The sequence below is a fragment of the Osmia bicornis genome, chromosome 3 (genome assembly GCF_907164935.1).
Source record: "Osmia bicornis bicornis chromosome 3, iOsmBic2.1, whole genome shotgun sequence".
NCBI classification, from domain to species: Eukaryota; Metazoa; Arthropoda; class Insecta; order Hymenoptera; family Megachilidae; genus Osmia; species Osmia bicornis.
In genome coordinates this window covers 12,627,595-12,655,125 of record NC_060218.1, presented here as the reverse complement: position 1 = coordinate 12,655,125, position 27,531 = coordinate 12,627,595, and the positions used below count along the sequence as shown (strand labels likewise).

General features: G+C 53.0%; 1 protein-coding gene across 1 annotated transcript; it reads right to left on the bottom strand.

Moving 5' to 3' along the window:
* On the bottom strand, positions 1 to 26,329 carry LOC123987687 (proteoglycan 4-like). The gene is made up of 2 exons (XM_046285189.1): positions 25,683 to 26,329; positions 1 to 766 (listed from the first exon to the last, which is right to left on the bottom strand). The coding sequence occupies exons 1-2, from the start codon at positions 26,327 to 26,329 to the stop codon at positions 1 to 3; spliced, it is 1,413 nt and encodes a 470-aa protein (XP_046141145.1).
* Between the last annotated feature and the right edge of the window lie 1,202 nt (positions 26,330 to 27,531).

Below are 27,531 nucleotides of genomic sequence, written 5' to 3'. Positions count from 1 at the left end.
TTATGAACTGCGTCCGTTGTCGGTTACGACGGTATCTGGACAGCCATGCCTTAGTATCACCTGCTCCTTGAATGCCCGGAGATGGCTGGGCGGTTGCCTTTCTAGTGGCTTTGTTTCGACCCATTTCGTAAACTTGTCTTGCATGATCGAGTAGGGTGGTGTGCCCTCTGCTGATCGGGGGAGCGGTTCCGACGAGGTCGCGCTGACGATCTGCGCCGGCCTGGTGGCGGCTAGGGCGAGCATACGCCCGGGTGGCTGCTGTTGCTGGTACCTTATAGGCCTGACATGTTGTGCATGCTCGCACGTACTTGCTGTGTCGGTGAACATGCCCGGCCAGTAAATTTTTGAGCGAGTCTGGCGATTGTTCGGGCGACTCCTAGGTGGCCCGCTGTTGGCTTGTCGTGGTTTTCGTATAGGATAGCCGTTCGCTCTTCCTTGGGGATGCAGAGTTTCCAGCTGTCCGAGTCGTCGTTGTGGTCCAGGCGATGGAGACTGTGGCGGTATTAGTCGCCCGTCCCTGATACAGTAGTCGGGTGTGTTTTCGGGGTTTTCGTGCGTTTCTTTTACTCGGCTGGTGTACCACCGGCATTTGGTGCGGGTTATGGCCGCTACGGCGGTCTGCCTTGATAGGGCATCCGCGACTGTGTTTTCCGCTTCCCCGACGGTACTTGATGACGTAGTCGTATTGCTGGAAGCTCCAATGCCCGCGCGCGAGGCGGCCGGAGGGGTTGTCGATTTTTCTGGAGCCACTGGAGGGATTGGTGGTCTGTTAGGACGGTAAAACGGTTAACCCATCCAGGTATCCCCTCATTTTGCGGACCCCCCACACTATGCTAGGCACTCTAGTTCGGTACGCTGTAGTTCTTTTCTGCCTTGTTTAGCGTTCGGCTTGCGTACGCGATGACTCGGTCGGTTCCGTTAATCCGCTGCGTTAGCACTGCCCGATGCCTGAGTTACTGGCCATCGGTTTGTAGCGTGAACGGTTGGGAGAAGTCTGGGCAGGCCAGGATTGGCGTCGTTGCGAGGTGTTTTTTTGAGTGACTCGAATGCCTGCTCTTGTTCCTTGTTCCACTGCCATCTGGTTGATTTCTCTAGCAGCTGGTTCAGCGGTGCGGTGAGGGAAGCTGCGTTGGTATGAAGCGTCTGTACCATGAGACCATGCCTAGGAAGCGTCGTAGGCCTTTGATGGTGGTCGGAGCGGGCATTTCTGTGATGGCTTTTGATTTTTTCGGGGTCTGTGTGGATGCCATCTTTATTTATAATGTGGCCGAGGTAGGCTAGTTTGGGGCACGCAGAACTCGCATTTGTCTAGGTTTCATGCGTAGATTGGCTTGTCGGAGTCGTTGGAACACGGTCCGTAGGTGTTGGAGGTGTTCCTCGAACGAGTTGCTCACGACGATGATGTCATTCTAGATAGGCGAAGGCGAAGGGTTCTAGTTCGGGGCCGATCACGGTTGCGAGCAGTCGCTGGAATGTCGCAGGGGCGGAGTGGAGGCCGAAAGGACGACGGCGGAATTGCATTTAGTCCCCTCCCTGGGACTGTGAAACGCGGTTATTGGTCGGCTCTCTTTGGTGAGCTCGACCTGCCAGTACCACATTCTTCGGGTCGATTTTTGATAGGATCCGTGCTCCTCGTAATTTGTCGAGAGGTTGCGCGTTGATCTGCGGGAGGGGATAGGCGTCCCGCTCGCAGACCTGGTTACTCGCCGGTAGTCGAGCAGAATCGGCGGTCTGCCGTCTTTTTTCTTGACGATGACCATGGGGAGCTCCACGGGCTCTGGGAGGGCTCGATGCTCTTCTCCTCGACCATTTTCCGACCTCTTGGTCGATGATTGGCTGGATGGCCGGGTTTCTTGGGCGATACCGCTGCTTGATCGGCTGCGTGTTTGCAGCCGTATCGTGTGTCGGATAAGGGGTGGGGTCCGTGATGTCTGCGAATTGGCCGACCCTCTTGGTCGAGGAACTCTTGGAGGTGCTGCTTCTCTTCGGCCGTGGCGGTGCGTAACCCTTCTGTGCTGCAAATGGGTTGTCGCTTATGGTTTGTCGGCGGGGTCGGGGCGATTGGTCGGATGGGTACCCCGGCGATGGATCCCACGTACCCCAGGTTTTGTGAGTATGTCCATGGCCGAGTATAATCTCGTGGGGGAGGGTGGGTTAGCACATAGAATGGGTGTTTGGATGGAGGTGCCCAGTGTGGTGATGGTGCCTTCGAGGCTTTCGTTAATGTTAGTTTTATTTCCGTCGGCCACTATTGCGGTGAGTGTTCGTGGCGCTGTTTCCATCCTCGTCTACGGAGGAGGGCGGCCGTTTGAGTGCTGCTGAACGAGGTGGCGGGCCCAGGTGTCGACCAGGGCCCTGGTGGGTATCCGGCGGCCGTAGGGTGAGCATGATGCGCCCGTCTTCTAGACAGCGGGCCGAACGGCAGGCGCGACGGGTTCGGACGCGCTGTCGTTCCCGCCTGCCTGAGTTGGGGCAATCCGCACTGTTGCCGGCTTACCCTTCCTTCCCGCAGAAGGAGCAGAATAGTCGCCAGGCGGGTGCAGCCTTCGTCTTGGTGGCCGTGCCCTTGCACCTCCAGCAGGGGCTCTGTCGGTCATAGGGTACGTCCGGTGCCGAGGTTCGTTTGCCGTAAGGTGCTTGGTTTTTGGGGGCTGTCGGGCTTCTCCCTCGGCTGTAATTGTCGTCGTAGCTCCTCGAATCTTTTCGCCTTGGCGGAGGAGTTCGATTATGGAGGAGATGGGTGGTGCGGGGGATATGGAGCCGATACTCTGCGCGCAGTTTTTATAGATGCGGTCGAGTGTACGGGGGGTAGAGGCTTCACCCTGCGGCGTAGGAGTGTCCGCAGGGCCGTTATGTTCGTCCGCACCCTTCGTTGGGTGCTGCTTACGGGCGCTGGATTTGTCCTCTAGGTTGTCTTCCTCGTCTGGTGGGAGGAAGTTTAGTTTTAGCTCGCGTATGATGTCCTCCCATGACTGCCATTCGTCTTGGGTGTACGGACCCACTCCAGGGCCTCTCCGCGAAAGAGCTCGGGGAGTCCGTCGGTTAATTGTTCGTGGGTTAGCCTGTACGCCTTGCGGGGTTCCTCCACTCGGTCCAGGAATTCGTACAGATTGGTGCCGGCGAAGTGGCAGTTCAACTTTTGTATTTCTCGATGGCGTCTCGGGTAGTCTTTCGAAGGGGGGGGGAGGGCTATGGGCTCTGCGTGGCTGTCCGCCGTGGCGGTTGAGCTGGTTTGGGGCTTTGTCGGTGACGGTCGGTTGGGCTGGCTTCTCCTCTGTGGTGGCTGGCGGGGCTGGCCCTCCTTCGTCCTTGGCCTGGCGCTTCCATCTGGTGATGCGCTCGTCGTCGGCGTGTGCTTGCGCGAATTCGCGGAGTCTGCGAGCGGAGGTCGGCGATAGTGCCCGTGGCGTCGTAGCCGAGTTCGTCGAGGATGTCGGCCACGGCCGCTTTATTGAGGGCCTGGATCCACGCCATATTGGGGATGCGTTTAATCTGTTCCTTACTCTATGCTATCGGTTTTACAATTTCGCGAGTTCGGTTGCCGTATTTTACCTACTAGATCCTGGCAGGATCGCCATGTAACCGGTACACGGGTGCGCTCGGGTAGGTAGTGCCGAGCGCTGCAGTACCGCGTTCGGGTCTCGTCCCGAGACAGCAGCTGCGTGGGGAATGGGATTGGTCGATAAATAACTTAGCGGTGCGTAGGTAACGTATCGTTTATTCGTCCTCCGTCGTGGCAGGTGACGGTCCGTTCGTTAGTACAAGTCGGTCTGTAACGCAATGGCAACCGAAACGTATTAACATATTCTAATCTGTCTTACGTACTATTTGGGAGGATGTTATGATACAGGGGACGCGCTTACGGCTAACTTAGTACTACGCGGTCTTATAGCTACGGAGGCGCGCGCGGGCGCTGAGTGATTTGACCCGGTAACGCGGCGCGACGCGGTCTCGATGGGACAGCGGTCCCGTTACGCTCGATTTTGCGCGGTCCTTTTGTCCGGTACGATCGTGGGTCTCGTCCCAGTCGATCGCGAATGCTCTTTTGTCGCTTGAACGGATGGTTCGCACTTCCAGAGAATTCTGTCTCTATCGCCGCTGGCTGCCCTTTATATCTTCGCTCGCGGCCTGTTGGCTTGCGCGAGCGGCTCGGGGTCCGGCGCCGCGTAGCGGCTGCGGCGGGCGGCGCGCGGGCTCGTCACGTGTTTGCGCCGGCGCCGCGTGACGTAAGTGACTCTCGTCATAGCCTTGCACTGCGAAGTCTGTGAATCGTGTAATTCCAAATTAAAACACAAGTGTGATTTTTGTGCTGCTTAATTCATGGCTCATTGTGTAAAAATTATAAGTTACACACAATTAGTGACGCTTAAGCTGTGTCGTTCATCTTCTCCTCGACGCCCAGTCTTTGAACAGACGGAATCCACGCCTTTCCGAAAACCTCTCATTCTAGCCGACAACACATTATTCTAATGTGGGTATAGTAATAATGATATTGTTATTAAATGTACACTGATCTGTAGGAAGGTATCAGTATATTCGATTATATCTAATGTAGATATACTAATAATGATATTGTTATTAAATGTATATTATATATCTAATGCAGATATAGCAATAATGATATTGTTACTAAATGTGTTTACATATCTAATGCAGATATAGTAATAATGATATTTTTATTAAATGCACATTGTTCTTGATTAGGGAATCAGTATATTCCATTACTCTAATGTAGATATACTAATAATGATATTGTTATTAATGTATATTACATATCTAATGCAGATATAGTAATAATGATATTGTTATTTAAAGTATATTACATATCTAATGCACATATAGTAATAATGATATTATTATTAAATGTACATTGATCTGTTGGAAAGTATCTAAATATTACATTATGTCTAACGTAGATACAGTAATAATAATATTGTTATTAAATGTACATTGATCTGTAGTATGGTATGAGGGTATACATTATGTCTAATGCAGATATAGTAATTAATGATATTGTTACTAATGTGCCTTGATCTTTAGGAAGGTATCTGTATATTACATTATATCTAATGCAGGTATACTAATAATGATATTGTTATTAAATGTACATTGATCTGTATGAAGTAATCAGTATATTACATTATTTCTAACGTAGAGATATAGTAATAATGACATTCTTATCTTTATATATATATTTCTTCTGTGCGCGTGTATGTGGCTGAACTCCTCCTAAACGTTTTTTGATCAGATGCGCAGTTTTCGAGATATGTCGAGATAATTAAAGTTCCGTAGCCGCACCAACATTATAAAGGCAAATATCTCGGAACGGTGCGAGCTATGGCAATATGTTTAAAGACGTTTTTTGTAGGAAATTTAATTTCCTACTTTTTATGTTCCATGAGATTTTTTGATCAGATGCGTAGTTTTGGAGCTATGGCTCCCTAAATCGCGGAATTTCACTGCGAATCGTTTCCAATTAACGAAAATTATCCATGAATAATGTCCAATGTTTATCACATCACGTTTTCGTTATTTAACAATAAATTAACACAATATTTAATCAAAAAACGACACAATAGCACTTCCGAACACATAACAAAAATGATTTTACCAAAAAACGCCAATAACTAAGCCGCCATCCACCGCGTTGAAAATCTAACCACGGAGCGACCACGAAACACGTGCGCTCTCCTCGACGCGTCCAGCGGGAATCCAACCTTTTTTTTTCGTGGGGAAATCTTACATAAGAACACCAGGGGTCGCACCCGGTGCCGGCTCCATCGCGGGGGAACCGCGTGCATTGGCGGCCGGGCCCCGCAGCCCGTACCGCCTACAGTCCCCGCGCCTCGATCTCCTCACAGGCTACGGGGAGGAGCAACCCCCCGCCCGCCCGCGAGGAAGGTCGGTCCCTGTCCTTCGCTCCGCCGGCTTCCGGTGCCGGCTACTCCCCGGGTCCGCGTGCAATGGCGCCCAAACAGGGCGCCTGCGGCCCGCCGAGTCGTCCCCCTGTGGGCTGCGGTGAGCCGTGGCCGGCCACCCTCCAGGGGGACTCCCTCGATTGTGCTGCACCCCCCCTGTGGGGGCCAGCGCCACTCCCAACGTGGGAGGGAAATCGCCACTCTCCGCCCGGAGTCACCCGGCCCCCCCGAGGCGGACGGAGAGGGGCCCCCGATTGAGAACGGGTTCCCCACCCGCACGCCCCCGAGTCCGACCGGGGTTCGGGCTCATTTCGTCCGGGGCGGGAGGGTACACCGCGACCTCTCCCACCCCAAAAGAAACACCCCCCGTAAAATCTCCCCAGGAGGCGGGAGGGCACACGGGCCCTCCCGCTACACTATCCCGTCCCGCATCCGTCGCGCCGAGAGGGCAAACAGCGAAAGCCGCCATCGCCCCCCCCCGCGGCGCTTACACCGGCGGCGGATCCTGGCGACGTAGTCGCGTCCCACGTCCGCGACCTCACCGAGCGGGATCATACCTTTCACGATCCCGCTCACCGAGCGGGATCATACCTTTCACGATCCCGCTCGGACCTCTCCTTGAGGGCAATGACCTCCTCGCAGAAGGTGGTCACGGCCCTCCATTCTGTCTCGCCAGCAAGCATCTGTCTGACGACGCCTGCCGGCGAGAGATCCTCCCCTATTTCTGCCGTCAGGGCGTGGCGGGCCACTACGAACTCCGGGCACTCCGCCAGCGTGTGTTGTGCGGTGTCCCGCGCCGCCCGGCAGAGCCAACAGTGGGGGGTCCATTCCCTGTTCCTCCGGCACAGGAACTCCCCGAACACCCCGTGTCCGGAGAGCACCTGCGTGACCCGGAACGACAGGCCGCCGTGGCCGCGGTCCCGCCACTCCGATATCATCGGCAGGACCGCCCCGACGGCGCGGCTTCCGGCGGCAGCCCCGTATTCTAGGGATCTCTGCCACCTTTCCGCCGCGACCAGTCGGGCCTGGCTCCGGTGTTCCTCGATCGTCGGCCCCGGCGGGTCTTCCCCGGCCTGGCGGAGGGCTCGCGAATACCAGTATGTACTGGATTCGACCACCGCCTGGTACCGGAGTGGGATGAGACCCGCCAGGACAATCGTCCCCTCGTAGGGGGTCGTGCAGTAGCCCCGCACGATCCTGATGGCCAGCCGGCGCTCCACCCGCCGCAGCAGAGTGCAGCTGTGCCTGCTGACCGCCAGATCGCCGGCCCATACAGGAGCCCCGTTTAGGGCTATGGACCGGAAGATACCCACGTATAGGCGGCGAACCCTCACTGCCGGCCCCCCGAGGTTCGGCAACAGGCGGCCAAGATTGGTCGCGACCTGTTCCAATCGGGGAGCCAGGCGGTCGAAGTGAACATCGAACCGCCAGTGGCTGTCGAGATACAGGCCGAGGTATCGAAGACCCCGGCCGATCACGATCCGGCACCCGTCGACCTCGAGCCAGAGCTGGGTCGGAGGGGCTACCCCACGCCGAGGCTCGAAGAACCACATGGCCTCGGTCTTGTGAGGAACCAGCGCCAGACCCAGCCCCCGGATCGCTCTTCACACGATGGCGACCCCCACCTCGGCACGACGGCAGGTCCTCAACCAGTCCCGCCCGCTGGGCAGCAGGTAGTAGTCATCTGCGAATACCGTGGCCCACACCCCGGGCGGGAGGTTCACCCGCCGCGCCGCGTTGTACCCCACGTTCCATAAGGGGGGGCCCAGTTCGGACCCCTGGGGCACTCCGCGGTCGACCTCTCTCCCGTGCAGCGTACCGTCCCGGCCCGTGTACAGTATCCACCTGCCATCCAGGAAGGCCCCGATGATCCTCTGCAGATACGGGGGGACGTTGCGGTGAACCAGCGCCCCCCGTATCGTCCCACGGAGCAGGGTGTTGAACGCGTTTGTAACGTCCAAGGAGACGTCCAGCGCCACCCCACCCCGGGACGTGGCCGACTCGGCGAGGGTGCGCTGGATAGCGTCGATGGTGCTGCGACCCTCGCGAAACCCGAACTGGATGTCGGGCAGATCGGGGCCAACGCTCCACAGGTGGTGGACGAGGCGGTTTGCGATGACACGCTCGAAGAGCTTTCCCACCTCGTCCAACAGCACAATGGGCCGGTACGCAGAGGGAGAATCTGCGGGCCGTCCGTCCATTCGGAGGAGGACCAGCCGCCCTTCCTTCCAAATCGAGGGGAACACCCCCTGCTCCATAGCGGCGCTGAAGAGGCGGCACAGCCTCGGACCTAGGACGCCGGACGCGATAACCCAGGCGCGGCAGGGGATGCCGTCCAAGCCCGGCGCGGTGTTCTTGGCCCCGAGCCTTCTGACGGCATCGTCCATCTCCTCCTCTGTGACCCCCAGGTTGGCGGACCAGGCGACAGGCTCCGCCGGCCCTTGCTGGTGGCGCAGGTGCGACGTTCCCCCGGAACGGGGGAAGAGGGTGTCTATTACCCGCGTCAGCAGCTGGGGGTCCAGGCTCTCCGAGACCGTGGGCACCCGTGCGCGGAGCTTGCCATCACCATCCGGTAAGGGCGCCCCCACGGGTCCTCGTCCAGAGAGCCTTGGAGCTCCTCCCACGCCCGGGATTTCGCGTTCCTGATGGCCTGCCTCAGGGATACCACGAAGACCTGGTATGTGCCCCTCAGCAGATCCTCCCTCGCCGGGTGGCGGACTCGAGCCCTTCGGGCGCGCTGCCACTGGCGCCGGGCGTGCTGACACTCGGATCGGAGATCCGCAATGTCGCCCGACCACCAGTACACCGCCCTCCGGGGGAGCAGGCGCGGGGCCCGGGGCATGGCGGTGTCGCATATTGCGGTCATCGCCTCCCGGAACCACTTGGCCTCCCCCTCAAGGTCCGCGACCGGCCCGGCAAGGGCTGCGGCCATCCGCATGTCCTTGTCCAGCCTCTTCAGCACCCTGCGACGCAGTGGCGGGCCACGCGCCGGCCTGGGGGCGGTGTGGAGGGAGTAGCTGAAGGTGATGTATAGATGATCACTCAGCGTCTCCCTCGCCGCCACCCTCCAATCTTGCATCATGCGCCCGGCCACAGGGGACGCCCAGCCCAGATCCACAATGGATTCCCCCTGAAACCTTTTTTTTCTTACGTGGGGGAAATCTTCGAAAGACGCCCCCAGCCCTCCTGGGGAGGAGCCGAGGGTAGTGCCGGATTTTTACCGGCTAAAACCCCCACGGTGGCCTACGCTGTGTGTTGGGGAGGGCCCCGGGACATCTGACGAACAACATCGGGGCCCAAACACCCATGGTGCGTTGACGCCGCCTTGCTCGGGGGAGGGTCTAGCTTTGGCCCTCCCCCTACGTGCCAAACTCCGCCGCCATCGGGGGCCACACCCGATGACGGGCCGCGTGCCATAGGGACCGAGGCCCCAGCCCCGGCCCCATGCGGCCCTGCATAAGTTTCGCGGGGCCGCGCGATCGGTGTCGGGGGAAGGGCGTTCGCCCCTCTCCGGTGCTCCTCTTCCGGGGGGTGACTGGTGTCCCCCCACAGAACTCCCCTTCAGAGGGAGAGAGTGCTCCCCCCATCCTCTTCTCCCCGTTGGGGGCGGTGGGCCTGGTATGTAACATCTTCACGGCCCACCGCCCCATCTCCCTCAGGTGACGCCGTCAGGGGGTCTCCCCCGACGACGCCCCCTCGTTCTTCTGCGGATGGGGTCGGTTCTGTCCCGACCCCGCTCCGCTTCCTCCTTCAGGGCGATGACCGTCTCGCAGTAATCGGTCACCGCCCTCCACTGATTCTCGCCGGCGAGCATCTCTTTGACAAGTGCCGCCGGCGAGAGATCACCACCAACTTCGCACCGCAGGGCGTGACGGGCCCGCGCAAACGCTGGACAGTGCTCCAGGGTATGTTGCGCGGTGTCCCGCCCCGCCCCGCAGTGATGGCATGCTGCCGTCCCCTCCGCCCGGATCCAGTGCAGGAACTCACCGAAACAACCGTGTCCGGTGAGCACCTGTGTGGTCCTAAACGTGAGCCTTCCGTGGCCGCGGTCCCTCCATTTCTTGAGCACTGGAAGGACCGCCGCGGCCACGCGCTGGGCGGTGGCGCCGCTCTCGACGAGCTCGCGTCGCCACCGACCCAGGGCTCTCTGCCGGGCCTGGCGCCTAATCCTAGCAACAGTTTCGGTCATCTCTTCTGGCGGGATCCCGTCCCGACGAAGGGCACGCAGACGCCAGAAGACTTCGGCGTCACCCTCCGCCTGAAATTTGAAGGGGACAACCCCCGCCAGGGTCATCGCCGCCTCGTTGCGGACCGTGCGGTAACCTCTGATTACCCTGATGGCTATCCTTCTCTCAGCCCGGCGCAGCAGTTGTTGGCTGCGCCGGGAATCCATCAGGGCGTTCGCCCATATGGGCGCACCATAGAGGGCCATGCTCCGCACGATCCCCACGTAGAGACGGCGAACCTTCTCGTTGGGCCCCCTGATATTGGGCAGTAGACGGGCAAGTGCGTTGCTTGCCCTGTCTAGTCTAGGGGCCAGACGACCGAAGTGCTCCTCGAAGCGCCAGTGGCTGTCCAGGTGGAGGCCCAAGTACCTGTGGCCCTTCCCGACCTGGACGTCGACTCCACTCACATGGACCACCGACTGGGGCGGTGGCGCAACCCCACGTCGAGGCGAGTAAAACCACATCGCCTCGGTTTTGTGGGGAGCTAGCTGAAGCCCCAGCCGCCGGATCCCCGCGGCAACGGCAGCGACGCCAATCTCGGCGAGGCGGCTAGTCCTTTTCCACCCCCGACCGACGGCCAACACGTGCGTATCATCTGCGAAGCACGTGAGGCTCACACCGGTCGGGAGCTCGACCCGCAAGACCGGGTCGTACCCCAGGTCCCAAAGTGTGGGACCTTTCGCAGAACCCTGGGGTACGCCACAGTCCACGTCCCTCTCGTGCATCTGGCCATCCCGGCCCCTGTACACAATCTTCCTGTCCCGGAGGTAGTCGCCGACGATCCTCCTCATGTAGGGGGCGCCTTGTGGCGTATCAGCGCCCCCCTTATCGTCCCGTGAGGCAGGGTGTTGAAGGCGTTGACGATGTCTAGACTAACGCCTAACGCCACCCTGCCCCGGGACGTGGCCGAGTCGCAGCGGGAGCGCATCGACTGGATTGCGTCGATAGTGCTGCGCCCCCGCCTGAAGCCATATTGCGACTCGGCCAAGTCGGGACCCTCCTGGGACAGGTGCTGGACGAGGCGGGATACCAGAATCCGCTCGAACAACTTCCCCACCTCGTCCAACAGCACGATGGGCCGGTAGGCCGAGGGACTGTCGGCGGGTCGCCCATCCTTCCGGATGAGGACTAGCCGCCCCGTCTTCCACTGTTCTGGGAAGACTCCATCCTTAATGCAGGCGCTGAAGAGGCGTCTCAATCTCGGACCGAGGACGCGTAGAGCCTTCACCCAGGCACGGCCGGGGACGCCATCGGGGCCCGGAGCAGTGTTTCGGGCCCCCATCCGTTTAATCGCCCCGGCCAGCTCCTCCTCCGTGACCCCCAGTTCGTCGGACCAATCCACCTCCTCGGGGTCCGGCGGGGGGCGGGTGTGTTCCCTCTCTCGTGGGAACAAAGTGTCGACTACCCGTCCCAAAAACTGGGGGTCGAGGCTCTCCGTGACCGGGGGCGCCCAGGGCTTAAGCTTGCCCATCACCATTTTGTATGGGCGCCCCCATGGGTCCTTCTGGAGAGAGCCTAGGAGCTCGTCCCATGACCGGGATTTAGACTCCCTGATGGCTGCCTGTAGGGCAGTCTCCAAAATTCGGTACTGCCCGTACAGATCCTCCTCCCTCGCTGGGTCGCGGAATGTCCTTCTCCTGCGGGCCCTTTGCCACTGGCAACGGGCTGCGAGACAATCTCGTGTCAGATCACCAATTTCGCCCGTCCACCAGTAGGCGGCCCGCCTGGGGAGGTTCTTGGCCCGGGACATGGCGGCGTCGCACACCGCCTTCATGGCTCCCCGGAACCATTCTACCTCCTCCCTAATGTCCGCGACCGGCCCGGCAGGTGTTGGCAGCGAGGCCAGAGCGAGGGCTGCAGCCATCAGCACGTCCTCGTCCATCCTCTTCAGCGCCCATCGTAGCGGTGGTGGTCCACAGGGGCGGCGGGCGGTGGTGGTAAGGTCGAGGCGGATGTATAGATGGTCACTAAGTGTGACCGCCTCTTCCACCACCCTCCATCTCTGCACCATACGCGCGGCCAGGGGAGTAGCGAAAGACAGATCGACTATAGACTCCCCCTGGGCACGCACGCAGGTGCTAACGGACCCCACATTGAGCAGGTGGAGTCCTAGCCCCGCCGCCCAATTTACGACCGCCCTGCCTCTCGCGTCTGTCCTCGGGGAGCCCCAAAGTGACGCATGGGCATTAAAGTCCCCGAGGACTAGCACTGGCCGGGGGGAACAACGGGAGACAAAGTCCCCCACCCGGTCCAGGTACTGTTCATATTGCGCGAGAGGCCATCTGGGCGGGGCATAGAGCCCCACCACCGCTATTTCACCCCACAGCACGCCGACGAACCCCCGGCCCCGTTCCAGTGGGGCGGGGTGTGGGGGTACTGCGGTGCCAATAATCGCCACGGAGCCGTCCTCGTCCCCGAACCAATCTGGTCTGTCGAGGACTCGGTACGGCTCCGCGGCCACCGCCAACCCAGCCTTCCACTCGGCCAGGGTTTGGAACAACATGTCCTGAGCCCTGGCCGAGTGGTTCAAGTTGGCCTGAAGTATAGGGCCCTTGGGCCCCATACCTAGGCTTTACGAGCCGCCTCCGCGGCATTTTTACTCGCCGACTTGGCAGGGGGATTTTTCTTGCCCCCCTTCTTCGACTCCGCAGGCTTGGTCCTTGATGCCTGTTCCTTGGGGGCTGTTCCTGCCCCTTCAACGGCACTCTTCTTCTTCCTCTGGGAGGAGGAGGGGGCACAACCTTTTGCCCCCAATCGATGCCCCGCGGGCCGCCCCAGGTCCGCACAGAGGGGGCACCGCGGGGTGGCGCTACACTTGCTGGCCACGTGGCCCGACTCTCCGCACGCATAGCAGCGGTCGGACCTATCAGCTTCGCAGGTGCATCGCTGCCTAACATGCCCTCTTTCCAGGCAGCGATAGCACTGCAATGGCCGCGGTGGTAGCGCCTGTATTCTGGCCGAGGACCACCCGACCAGAACCCTCCCAGAGGCGGATAACTTTTTGAGTGCCGCTAGAGGGCATCTCGCCCAGACAGTCCCCATCCTTTGGGGGGAGGTGCGAATCTCCCCCATTTTAATTTCTTCAGCGGAGCAACCCCCCGCAGCGGCCAATGCGGCCGCCACCTCCGCCGGGGTGACCGAGCCGTCGAAATCGGTCACCCTAACCTCGCCCATTTTTATGGGGCGGGCAACCCTCACCTCGGTCCCATTGAACACCTGGCGGAGTCGGTCAGCCAACTTGGCAGCTTTCTCCGTCCTGTCCTCCCCAGGTAACTCGAGGACCAAGCCACCGGTCCGAGCTCTTCTGGGCATCAACGCCGTGATGCCCAGCTCCTCCAACTTGACCCGCTCCCGGGCCATGAGCATGGCCTCGGCGTATGAGACCTTAGCCTCGGCAGCTAGGTTGATGGTGACCGCCGCAGTACGAGGAGGGCGGGGGGCCTTCTGCCTGGCAGGTTGGGTCCCTTGCCCCTTAACCGCCGGTGCCGCCCCTCTCTTCTGCCCCTTCTGGGCAACCACCTTGGAGCTCTGGGAGGGAGGGGCCTTGGCCGCTGCCGCCTTCTTCTCTGCAGCTTTAGCGCGGCGGCCGACCACCGTCACCCAGGTCCCATCCGCCGTCCTCCGATGTTCTTCGACAATCCGGGCCATTCTAGCCTCCACAAATGATGCCGGTTGGTCGGGTGCTGAGGAGGGCCCCGGCAACGGCTCCGTGGCAGGCAGGGTCCTATTCCGCACCCGCCTCTCAGCTTCCTTCCTCGATGCAGTGGGGATGGTCGCAGCCGCAGCTCCCCCCTTAACATGCTCCGCCCTCTTAGGCGGGGGCTGGACGGCTGCAATAGCGGCTTTGAACTCCGCCCGGAGCCCCGACAGGCCCTTTTCGAGGAGAGCCGCAAATCCCCTCATCAGGTCGGGCTCGAGGCCACCAACCTTCCCCTCCTCTTTTCCAGGTGCAGCAGCTGGGATTGGGACTTGCACCACGGGACATTCAGGCGGGCAAGACGGTAAGTCGAAAGCTTCGACTGCGTCCTTCCTCCTTTTCCTGCCCGCCTCTTCGCCAGACAACGGCGAGCCGGGCCTCGCCGACCTTTTGGATGGGCCGGGGCCTTCAGGCGCCGGCACCTCTGTGGCAGCGACCCTGCACGTAATGTCTGCCAGGCTATTTTGCAGGATGTTGATTTGGGCCTCCTGGGCAGCCACTTGTTCCTCCCGCAGCTTCAGCTGTTCGCGAAGCTCCTTCACCTCTTTATCGGCCCTGGCAGGTGCAGCCCTGATTCCCGCTTCCGTGTGGATGGCCTTAAGGTAGCGGGAGGCCATCCTCAGCTTGCGAACAAATGTCCCTTTCAGCCCCTTGGAGACGCCCGCGACCTTGTCGATGTCGCGACAGAACTCCAAGGACTGCGCAATAAGGTCGCGCGTGGGGACTTGACTTCCTCCGCCAGGTCCTCAGGGTCCGGGAGGGACCTGCTACCCCGACTCGGTTCTATAGGGTCCTCGTTAGGATCGAGCACCCTCCTCTCCTCCAGCAGGTCAAGTTCCCGGCGCTGGACATCCAGGACTCTCTGCTTAGCCGCCGCGAGCCACACGTACTGGCCCGTGGTCGGCGGGCGACCCCTCTTGCTCGTGCGCCGTGCCTCCAGAGATACTGCCGAGGAGAGTGACTCGTCCGAGTCCAAGTCCACCTCACTCTCTCTGGATGCGGGGGCATCAGAGGCCGCCGGGGAAACTCCGGCCCCTCCTCGTACCGGCCTCAGGGGAGGCCACTCCACATCCGCCCTAGTTAATCGGACGGATAGGCGGCGCGCATCCGTTACCCTGCTAGTGCTGGGCTGCGCCATATCCTCCGCGCCCGTTTCCCGTCTCGCGTCCTGTTGAACAGCCGCAGTCGTCGTCGGTACGTCCCGTCCAGTGTTTGTTGTTGTTGTTGGCGTTTTTAGTTTCAAGTCATCCATAGTGTTCCCACGAGTGGGTCGGTCTGTGGGTCCACCCGGGCAGAGCCGCCTTACCCGGGTAAGGCTAGTACACCCGGGGGGTCGCCAGATACCCCGGGGTTGGCCGCTAGAGACTGATGCACCCATCAGCCACCCCTGGCGCTGACTCCAGGGGCGCCCTCATCACCGCGTACCGCAGCTTGGGGCTAGAGATTTTTTATAGCGGTTGTCATCCTCGCGGGCCGGCCAATGAAGGCAAGCCCCCCGTTCCAGCGAAACGTGACCACTGGGTTACGGTGTAATTGCTTGGGCACTCCGGGTTCGCTACCCGCACCCGACCGCCACGCAGCCTGGCCCCTGGAGAACTGAACGACGCTGCAGCCACCTTTTCGCCTCTCCGACCCAGGCCTTACCGGCAAGGGAGGCCCTGCCAGGATCCGTAGATCCCACCGGCATCGCCCCGGGTCATCTGCGAGGCTACTTCGACAGCAGCAAACGCCCCCCTTTCAGTCGCCTTGTACGACAGGCAGGGGTTACCGTGTCTGTATTCTATCCCCCAGTCACAGGGGAGGTTTTGATGGGTTTTCCTTCCCTTGGTGTTTGGTCCGCGGGAGCTATTTTATTTCACTCCTACCCTCCATGCACTCCGAAAAGTGCATGGCGAGCATTCCCCTATCCGCCACCTGGGGACGCGCCACGTCGGGGTATCACCTCCCCGCCCAGCCAGTACACTTGGCCAGGTCCGTGGGTCCCCCTGAAACCTTTTTTTTTTTTTTTTTTGGTTCAGTTGGAAGAGGAAATGCGTTTGCGCACGCGCGGGTTGGTTCCCCTTTTCGTCTATTCGGCTAGAGGGGACCCGGGCAGTGTGGGACTCATGTCCGCCCTGAAGGGGCAGCCTGGCGCCCGTGAGGTGAGGGCAAACCCAAAGAGGCAACGCCAGAAGGGGGCAACCTGGCAACCCAACCCTTAAGGGTTGAGTTTAGCCCAAGAGTAGGCCACAGCCCTGAAGGGGCGACCTAGACGGGCAGCCCAGAGTGGGCACTCCCGAGGCTGGACATACTACCCACTAAAACCTCTCCCCTAACGTGGGCCGCCGGCACCTTTTCACTCGTTAGAATTCATAAAGGAATACCAGCGTATAGCCACAACGACGCTTCGGCACTTCAACGCATTTCGCGTTATTGCGGCCGCCCGCAAAAACGCCATGCGCTAGGCACATGGGGCATCTGCGGATCCACGCCGTTGCACCTCCGATCCAGCGGTAGGACATTTTCAACCTGTACGGTAAGGCACAGGATTTTTCTTCGGCCACGACCAGGAACCGAAGTAAGCCCATTCCGGGTGGTCGCGCCATGTGTTCACCTGCCAGGGCAGGAGCTTGCTCTTCGACACGGCCAGGAACCGGGACATCGTATCTCCACGGCTGACCGTGTCCATCTTCGTCCACCATGGTTGGTTGATAATGATGATGTGGCTTATCCTAGATGTCATCACGCCCACCTGACCTTCCACGAGGACAGGCCATTTTTCTTCGGCCACGACCAGGAACCGGAGCTCCTGCTCAACGGGTGGTCGCGCCATGTGTTCACCTGTTTTAACAGGGCTTGCTCTTCAGCACAGCCAGGGCCCGGGGCGAGTCCTTTCCCCGGTTGACTGTGCCACATCTTGGTAGGCTGCAATCCTCGATGACCTGTCCCATACATACTTTACACACACACACACACGCTCATGACAAGCATAGCGCTTCGAGTAGCGCTTCGAATGCCCCAAATATGCAACGATAAATAATGAATAAATAATGAGTAAAGAATAAATGAATAAATAAATGAATAAATGAATGAGTGAATGAATAAATAAATAATGAATAATGAATAGGAATTAATAAGCACATGAAGCCCATGAATAGAATAGAGGAGCCCATACATTCAATAACAGCTGTCATAATAAGCATACTAAACATACTAAACATACTAAAACTGGTTAAATCAAATCACAAATACAACGGGAAATAAATATATATATGCATCTAATGCATCTAATGCAATAGAGCAGTTAATGAATAGTTAACAGTAAAAGAAACAGTAAGCAATATGAGAACGTGAGAAACTGTGAAGTAAACATAAGTAGTATTGCACGCAAGCAGGCAAGCGAGCATATGTGAACTGGACATAAGCAAATGACCAACAAAACCTCCAAAACCTAAAACGTCAAACATACATACATACAGCCGAGCAGCCAAATAGCAGAAGAGGAATATTTAACATTCAACACTAGCGCACAATATAATCACATAAAATTAAACTCAAGATAAACCATAAATTTGAGATGAAATAAACCAAGGATGTGAACCGTAAAGTAAAATAAAGTCGCCAGACAGATAGCAAATAGCAAGCCAGCCATGAGAGAAGAGAAGCAAACATAACATAACATAGAATGCTACTAATTATTATCAGAGGTAAAGGTAAATAAGGTACAGTATAAAATATAGAATATAGGGTATAACCAGAAAGTAAGCTGGGAAGAAAATAAATAGGTGAGCGTAATGTAATACTAATAATTGAAACCATTCATTGAAACTATTAAGTTACTTAAATTTACTTGCAGGAACATTTACGCGACCACAACCTCAACGTGGTTGGCAAGCGAACATGATGGAGTACAATCAATGATCAAATGAAGGCAATAAAAAACAATTAGAAATTATTGCGAGCAAATCATCAATAAAGATAAGTAGCAACATATACCTCATAATGAGAATAATAGGAAGAGACAGAACTGTTAACATCAGAAATTAACCATAGTATTAAATGTAAAATGTAACATAATCCTAGTCTATTTGCAGGAAGCCCTAACGCCAGCCAATGGAAGTGGAGGTAGAGTGTAATTAACGGATAACAGGAGAAGAGAATACCCATCTGATATAATATGGGGAGCACATGAGACCTAAATCGGCATAAACCATAAGGCAGATCAAACAATTCAAATAGTTATAAATTGAGTAGATTAGATTGTTACTGGATTATAATACCGCTCCGATAAGTATGGTATTAATATTAATACTGATACAGGTAAGTCGATGCAATACAGCGCGTGGTGAAAACTAATCAATAATAAACAATCAATAATAAACCCCACATACAACCATATTACTACTAAATCATAATATAAAGGTACAAGAAAACTAAACTACACTACAATAGATCAAAATTACTATGAACATATGTGTATATATAATATGTAACGAAAACACTCCAAATATAATCAATTTAATAAGTATACCGATGTAGATAATTAATTAAACTCCTCATACCATAGTCAGTTTAAATGATGCAGTTCCATTAAACCCCCTTTAATACCAATTAATAGAAAAGGCATATAGGTGCTAAACCAAGCCAGACACTCCTATAAGAAAGTCATATGAGATCCACGGTCAAGAAATTCAAAGAATTTAAGGAACCATAACGCATATATGTATGTATAGAAAACCATAAAGACATTGTATCATGCAGGACGGACTACCGCAGCGTATGCCTCCCTGAGCACCAGCCGTATTAACCAATACTGAACTAACACTTTCCAAATCAGAATCAAAATCAGAATCAGAATTGTAATTAAGAAAGGGTAATTAATGTACAAAAGATTGCATAAAGTACCGTAAGTATTCAAAATACACAGATTCACAACTGTCACAGCTGCACTAGAATTGAATTAAACATAGTATGCAAAACATTATCCTGAGGGGGGGTACGAAGAGCTACAAAAGAGCAGTGAATAATATTATAGGAACATGGAACGTAAAACGTAACACTCAATTGAAGAAGAAGTCACTGAAACATGTCAAGTGACCAAGAATAAAAATAAGAAAAGAATAAGGATAGTGAATAGTGAACGGCGAACAATAAACCAATAAACCAATAAACCAATGTCGTTACACGTCATTCATATCTAAATTGCTAAAGGATATATGATACATCTTATAGTCTACAATTAATTGACAATGCCTGGGAGCCCAAACAACCCCCGAAAGCTTAGAAACAATGCATGATACTACAAGAGGAACTAAGGAGCTAAGAACTAAGAAACAAGAAACCAGAATCAGAATCAAACCCACCCTTAAAATATGCAAAGGGATTATAAACGCAATATACGCATATGATATAAACTCATTAATCCATCCAATCCAGATAGACTCTTCTAAATTCCATAATACAAGACCCATTAAACTAAGTCAAATAAATATAACCGCAAATATAATCGCATATATAATCATCACAGATATAACCACAGCTATAATCACAGCAGGTAAAATAAAGCAGACACATATTAATAATCTGTATCAAGTAATTTAATTCAATGCAATTCGATATGCCATATGCCATTGTTACTTACTCAATTACATTTACTTACTCAATTATAATAATATAATGGAATAGAAAGTTAGGAAGTTATATAATAATAATGCAATACAATACAATTTAATACAGAATACTGGTTAAGTATAGCCTAACATAGCTAACTAATATAGCTGAATAACTGGACACAATCCAAGGTCTAAAATAATAATATTATAATATAACATATAATATATTCAATGCCTAAAATGGTCACAGATTGAACGCAGGCTGAACGCAATTGAACGTAGATTGAACGTAGCTTGGATGTAATAACATTAATAACATAAATAAAATAATACAATATGATCATGGTATAATACAATACAATAACAATACTATAATACAATATTATAACATAATACAGCATATAATATATAATATATAATAGTAAGTACAGTAAAACTTGGATATATGCAACAAACATTGGGACCCAGGCGTTGCATATATCCAGTCGAGGTGTCGAATCTCGGGTTACACGCGACGAGCAGCCAAGCGTGAACGTAGAAAAGGACAGACAGCGGTGGAAAGAGAGAGGTCCGATGATCAAAGGAAAGAGCCGAAACGTATCGGTGTGGCTAATACTAATTCAACTATAAAACTTTTTTATTTTTGACTTTTTTTTACTGAAACTTTTACTAACGCATTGGTGAAATTTTTCTGATTAAAGTGATACCAAACACGATATAGTTTGAATTATAATTACTTGCTAAAATTGATGTTAAAAGTTGGCGAAAAGCAAAGGAGGATTGGAAATGAAAACCGGTTGCGGCGTCGACTCGGGTTTCAAACGTTGCATATATCCAAGCGATGGTGTCGATTCTGGGCATTTAAACGTTGCATATATCCAAGCGAGGTGTCGATTCTGGGCATTTAAACGTTGCAAATATCCAAGCGAGGTGTCAATTCTGGGCATTTAATGTTGCATATATCCAAGCGAGGTGTCGATTCTGCGTCCGTACAAATCGTTTGTACCGTGCCGCGTTACCTATTCTACGTTCGTACACAACATGCGACGTGTTGCATGTTGCATGTTGCGTGTTTCATGTATCTTTGGTGTACGGCATGCCTTATACATATGTAGCCAAATCATATCGTTTTTGGTACCATTTTAATCAGAAAAATCTCACCAATGCGTTAGTAAAAGTTTCATTAAGAAAAAGTTAAAAATAAAAAAGTTTTATCGTTCAATTAGTATTAGTCACACCGATATTACGGTCGGATCATATTACACGGTTTCCTCGCCGAGCGGCTCGGTCCGGCTTAGGGGGATCCCCCCAAGTGGAGGGGATAGCGATGTTGCATATATCCAGACAAACTTCTGTTGCATATATCCAAGTTTTACTGTAATATAAATGCACCGAATGCATAAAATCCACAAAACGGAGCTAATGATACCACATTAACAAATACACTGCAATTACACTACAATACAATACCTCCGAGCGTAGCACATTAGTACGCGCACTGTCACAGCAATCACATCCGCACGAATAAATACAAAATTTAAATTAGAAAATTCAAAATTCAATAATTTCAATAAATTCAATTCAATTAATTAATTAATTCGGTTCAATTGACACTTATCACTTAACACTTCGTATCACATCGCATCATAGATGACCGATGACCATGTCAACGTCAACTAAGATAGAAAACCGGGCGAAGTAAAATAAAGAGCGCGACCATAACCCATAAAGAACATAGATAACTAGTGTTCGAATTCCCTAGTCCATACCATAATGATTATCGACCATCAAGTTAACCACCAAATCATCAAATTAATCAACTAATTATACAGAATATACAAACGTTCTAAAGCGAAAAGCGGAAATAAAAGCGAAAATACTTCAACAACTTTCAATAAATCACCGCGATGAAAACCAGAAGTAAGGTACCTACGAAAGATAACGATAGCAAAACGCATCGTAATAAGTAAAGCATGCAATACTGCCCGAAGATAAGCCGTAAAGCTATCCCTAGTCGGTAACCAACCGCAGCACCAGAGATATTACCAACCGCAGCACCAGAGATATTACCCACCGCAAATATTCCATCCACCACATAATACTCGGCCGCTCGCTCCGTAACGGTTCCGTAACGGTTATCCACAGATCAATTATCTGCCGCGCAGCAATTACCTACCGCGCAAGTAGGAATCCATACTTACCATCAAACTTATCATCAAAGATAAGTCTGATATACAGTACTTTCACGAAGGTATAAAGCACACGAACATCAAATCAAGCTTCCAGGCAGATCAAGATGGAGGATAAATCAGTTAGTAAAATCAATACTACGGTTATTTATTATATATAAATATGTATCATACGTTTGTAATAGGGTGGAATGAAATAAATATAAATTACATATAAATTACAAATTACAAACAATAAGGAAAAATAAAATGAAATCAAATGAATCAACTCGAATAAGATCCACAGATTGCGCAGATTGCAGGACACATTGTATTACTACATATCGCGCCGCAGAAAACAGATTATACGAAACAACAGAACAACAGAACAACAGAATCAACGGAATCAGGAATCGCCACAGAACGAAGGGCGGAATAAATAAATAGAATAAAACATTTAACTTAGACAAAATCAACGAGTAAAGTCAAACAACGTCAACAACGCATGCGATCAGGAAAGTCCCGTGAGCCCAATAAAAACAACTCTCGGTCAAATAATATTAGTTAGTAAAATAAAATAATAAATCAATGAAACTAGAATAAATCATGGTAACAGGCAACTAGCAGAAATGAAATATGAAGCAGAAATGAATCAATAAATCAAGAAAAATCGAATCAGATCAATGTATAGCTTTAATCAATCAACATCAAAATGAAGGAATGAATGAATAATAAATGAATGAATGTACGTAAACTGAATGCAGGTAAAACAGCTAAGGATATTCACAAATTGGGAACTACAGAAAGTGTGTAACGCGCAACATACGTAACCAACATAACCGACATACATAGCCGACATAATGTAATGTAATGTAATGAAATGTAATATAATGTAAAATAATAAATACAGCAAATGAGTTATATTCCAACTAAATATAACCGTAGGCCTTATTGGCTCAATCCCCCCTACTTTATAAATTATAGATTATACGGTTATAAGTCATAGTGTTCGAAAATGCGTTGATTTCAACCGTCGCCACACGAACCGCGGCAGCACTTTTCAGCGCGACCAGCAGCCACCTTGGATGCCCGACAGGCTGACCAATCACCGAGCTTGACGTCACCGGGAAGAAGCCAACGGCTCTTGCTACGACGAAGCCGGTGATTTGGCCATTACGGTTTTGTATCGTTGCGGTAAACACGTGCAGTACTGATTCCAAAAATTTCTAGTGCAATTAACGAATTTCGATTCTAAAGAACTCAGCAGCGCAACGCGAATTCTGTGCCGACGGCCAACGCGAACTCGCGGATAATCTAGTTCGTGCAAATCCATGAAATTAGTAGAATTTCGTGGTGACCACGTGTTGAACCAACACGTGGTCTTAATACAACGCAATCTCAATCGCAAATTCTCCGCGACGCGGGTGAATGTTCACGATCTACGATCATCATAAATTCGTGCAACGCACAATTTATTGTAAATACTGTACATAGTGTATTTGTGCCTGTAAATATACATTGTTTGTTTTATGCAATCTCAAGTGCATTCATTTTCAATTGTCGTCTCACTGCAGATCCTACATTCCGAACCGGTTCACAATCGCAAGCTCAAGACATCCTTACAATCTCGGACACTTTTGAACACATAGATTGCAAATTGTAAATTGCAAATTGTAAATTGTAAGCGATTGCGTCCATACCAATGCAAAAGGAATAAAAATTTACACCGAAAGATGGATAAGGATAAATCAAAGCACGTCTCGCAAGCATCCAAGTTTCCGCCACGCGCGCAAATCCGGCCGTAAATAAACAGGCTTGTATGCACTCTCGTACAGGGACTTTCCAACAACCAGGCAACTGGGCAGCATGCATCGATTCAGAGAGAAGAAGAGAGATCCATATTGGGGCGTTGCAAGACAACACAATCGGCCAGCGTCGTCGCTCCAAACGACAATAAACAGCCGTTCAAAACGAACGTCTTACCGATTAGGTAAGGAAGAGGAAACACTGTGGCCCCTTTCTTTGAGGTAACTCTGCACTATTCTAATCTGTATTCACTATTCCGAGCAGTAAATGCCACTTCCAGCGCAGCTGTGCAGAAGAACAAGAAGAAGAAGAAATATCTCGGAATATGTGCGTGACGCCCCTTTGCTTGCGGCAATTCTTGCAAATATCTCGGAAATGGTGCGGTTTATGGAAAAATGTTAAGAGACCTTTTTTGTAGGAGATTAAATTTCCTACCATCTATGTTGTATGACATTTTTTGATCAGATGCGTAGTTTTCGAGATATTTAAAAGTTCTGAAGCCGCACCAACATTATAAGGATGAAGAAACACTGTGGCCCCTTTCTTTGAGGTAACTCTGCACTATTCTAAGCTATATTCACTATTCCGAGCTGTAAATGCCACTTCCAGCGCAGCTGTGCAGAAGAAGAACAAGAACAAGAAGAAATATCTCGGAATATGTGCGTGACGCCCCGTTCCTTGAGGTAAATCTGCAAATATCTCGGAACCTGTACGAGCTATGGTAAAATGTTAACAGACCTTTTTTGTAGGAAATTAAATTTCCTACTATTTATGTACTATGACATTTTTTGATCAGATGCGTGGTTTTCGAGATATATCGAGATACTTAAAAGTTCCGAAGCCGCACCAACATTAGGATGAAGAAACACTGTGACTACTTTCTTCGAGGTAACTCTGCACTATTCTAAGCTGCAATTCACTATTCCGGGCTGTAAATGCAGCTTCCAGTGCAGCTGTGCAGAAGAAGAACAAGAAGAAGAAGAAATATCTCGGTATATGTGCGTGACGCCCCTTTCCTTGAGGTAAATCTGCAAATATCTCGGAAACGGTGAGGGGTATGGCAAAATGTTAAGAGACCTTTTTTGTAGCAAATTAAATTTCCTACTATTTATGTTTCATGAAGTTTTTTGATCAGATGCGTAGTTTTTGAGATATATCGAGATATTTAAAACCTCCGAAGCCGCACCAACATTATAAGGATGAAGAAACATGTAACGGGGTTGGGCGGTTCGGTGCGCAACGCCGTGCCAGGGTTCGCAAGGGAACAGGTCGGTAAATAATGAGGCGGTGATATGTTAGAAAAACATACATTTATTCAAAGAATACTGAAGCTACTGGTGGACTACGTGGATACAGGGCGGCGGTCCTAGCCTCGCCGCGCTGGAAGCCGGGCGGTGGTCTCCGGCCTCGGATACTACAATTAAAATATCGTCTGGTGATTAGACGCGTGGAGCTATATTACTTAAGACTAGAGTACAGGTCTTACGTACTACGGTCGGAACCCGGTCCGTCACAGAAATTACGCGGAACTTATGCCTAACGCTCTTACAAACTACTGCGGTCCCTACCGCCTTACAAGCTAAATGAGTACGGACGCACGCTGGTGTACGCGGAGCGCGGGCGCAAGCGGAGCGCGAACGCGAACAATCTAGCGAAGGCGCCGAGGCACTATCGAGTGCCGAGGAAGTCAGGAAGAGGAAAGACCCGATTAGGCCGACGCGCGACGGTATTTTATTCAATCGCGCTGCGGTGTTTCGCGCTGCGGTGGAGTTGTTGCCCGTTTGCCTCACGCGGCTCGTCTTCTCGTACGCCGAGGTAGAACTGAGCAGCGAACGAGACGACGACCAATCCTGGCCAGCCTGGGTAGCGCCGCGAAGCTGGACGGAATCGGCTGCCAAACGCAGAATACGGTGCCGTGTATGCTAGCGTTCGGAATCCCTGCGGAAACACCAGCAGAGATTATGAACGCGCACTAGCTTGGTCACCCCGGGTCAACCACGGGAGCTACAGGAGCTGCCAGGTCGTAGAGTAGTGCAATGCTACGGCCCGTTGGCCAGAGATCTCTTCGCCAGGAACCCCATGGCGTCGACAGCTCTGGTGCTCCGGTCCGGACCTCCTAGGAGGTCCCTTCGGGGCCGAGGCCCCGAGGCAACTCATCGATCGTCGCATCGATCGGTCCTACTTATAGTCTAATCCTCCTCCGGGGAGACCAGGCGTATTCGGCTGGTCGCGCATGGGTGAAGAAAACCAGGATAATCACCTCAGTATAGACGCACCGGACTACGTTGCCACGGTGGTCTGTGTTAATGGTCCATCGGCGGCCGTTCCTGGTGAACCGATGACGTCTGACACCCTTACATAGTCTGGCGGTGGTTCCGTCCGTCAGGGTGTAGGGAGTGGTGTTCGTAGGATCCTTCGGATCCACGGTACGGGCGGGGAGCAGCGTCGGTGCTTGTATCGGTGTGGGGGATGGCGGCCGGCAGTAATTTGCTACAGCCGCGTTGACGACCGCTTCTGCCGTCATCCTGGCTGCTTCCCGGTGTGTTGGTGCCGGATTGCCCATGCCCTGCTCGACCGCGTGGGATGCTGCCGCCGCGGCCCTCTTGGCCGGTGATCTTGGTGCCCGGTCTCCTGGTGCCAGCGGTGCCGGCGTCCGCTTGGGCGGCGTCAGCATGGCCAGTGGTGGCCTCCTGACCGGAGTCTGCACCCGACTTGGTCGGGTGGCCTTCCTCTCCGGGGCCCTGCTTGCCTCCCGGGTTGGTGGCGGCTGGTACCCGCACCTGCCTTCTCGTGGAACCGACATTCGTATGAATCTCTTCCACTCCTGTGGTGTTAGGGTCAACGGCTCATCTTGTGCCCGTTCTCGGACGGAAAGTCTGCGTATGGCTGCTGCTATTTCTTCTTCTCTCTGCTGTGCAGCCATCTCGAATCTGTGCCGGACGCTGCAGCTACTGGCCTTTTATAGCCCCCGGGCCGTGTCCGGCAGAGAGGGGGTTGGTGACGTCGCGCCTCTGCGCGCTGGCGTTGCGCGGTGGCGTGCCGCTGTCGCTTGGCTGCGCGTTGGTTCTGCGCATCTTTGTATCTCTCGTACCGGTCACCGGTTTGAGATCTCTCACGTGGACGTGGTCCACGCATTTTCCCTGGTGATCACTTAGATCGAAGATCACCGGCGAAACTCTCTTATGGACCTTAGAAGGTCCGGTGTAACGTTTCGAGAGTTTAGCGTTTCTCTCGTTGGCTTTACTCGAAAGGATGTGCGAGCGCTTCCATACGTGCTCGCCGATTTTCGGTTGCCAGTTCCGCCTACGCTGGTTGTAGTGGCGTTGCTGGCGTCGGAACTCTTGTGCGAGTCGTACTCTGGCGAGGTCTTGGGCATCTTGCAGATTTTTAAGCCGTGCTGGCCATGGTGTTGCCGTCTTCCGCTGCTTTTCCTGCTGGAAGCTTCCTGGCGGTGTCAATTCCCATCCGGTGTTGAGATACGCCGGTGAGTATCCGGTGGAATCGTGTCGTGCTGTGTTATACGCAAAAGCGATTTCTGGTAGATGTTCGTCCCACGCTTTTTGCGTTTTTCCTAGGTCCTGGCTAATCATTGTTCTTATAACCCTGTTAGCTCGTTCGATAGGGTTACATTGCGGCGCGTATGGTGGTGTTCGCCGGTGGACGATTCCGCTGTCGGTAAGAGTTTTTTCGAACTCTTTTTCGGCGAATTGTCTTCCGTTGTCGGTCGTCACGACACGAGGTGTTCCATTGCGTAGGATGACGAGTTCTTTTAGCGCTTTAGTGACGGCTGGTCCTGTCGCTCGTCGAAGCGGTCGAAGTTCGATCCACTTCGTAAATCTATCCTGGATGATCAGTAGTGTTGTGTTTCCGGTTTTCGACCTCGGGAGAGGTCCGACAAGGTCTGCTGAGACCATTTCCCACGGCTGTTGTACGTTTGTCGCGTACATGTTTCCCGGTGTAGCTTGCTGGCTTACTTTGTACTCCTGGCATTTTGTACAATCCCTGACATATTTGGTGGCTTCGCGTAGCATTCCTGGCCAGTAATATGCGTGAGCCAGGCGTGCTAGCGTTTTAGCCATGCCAGGTGTCCGGCGGTCGGAATGTCGTGCGCTTCTTTCAGGACTC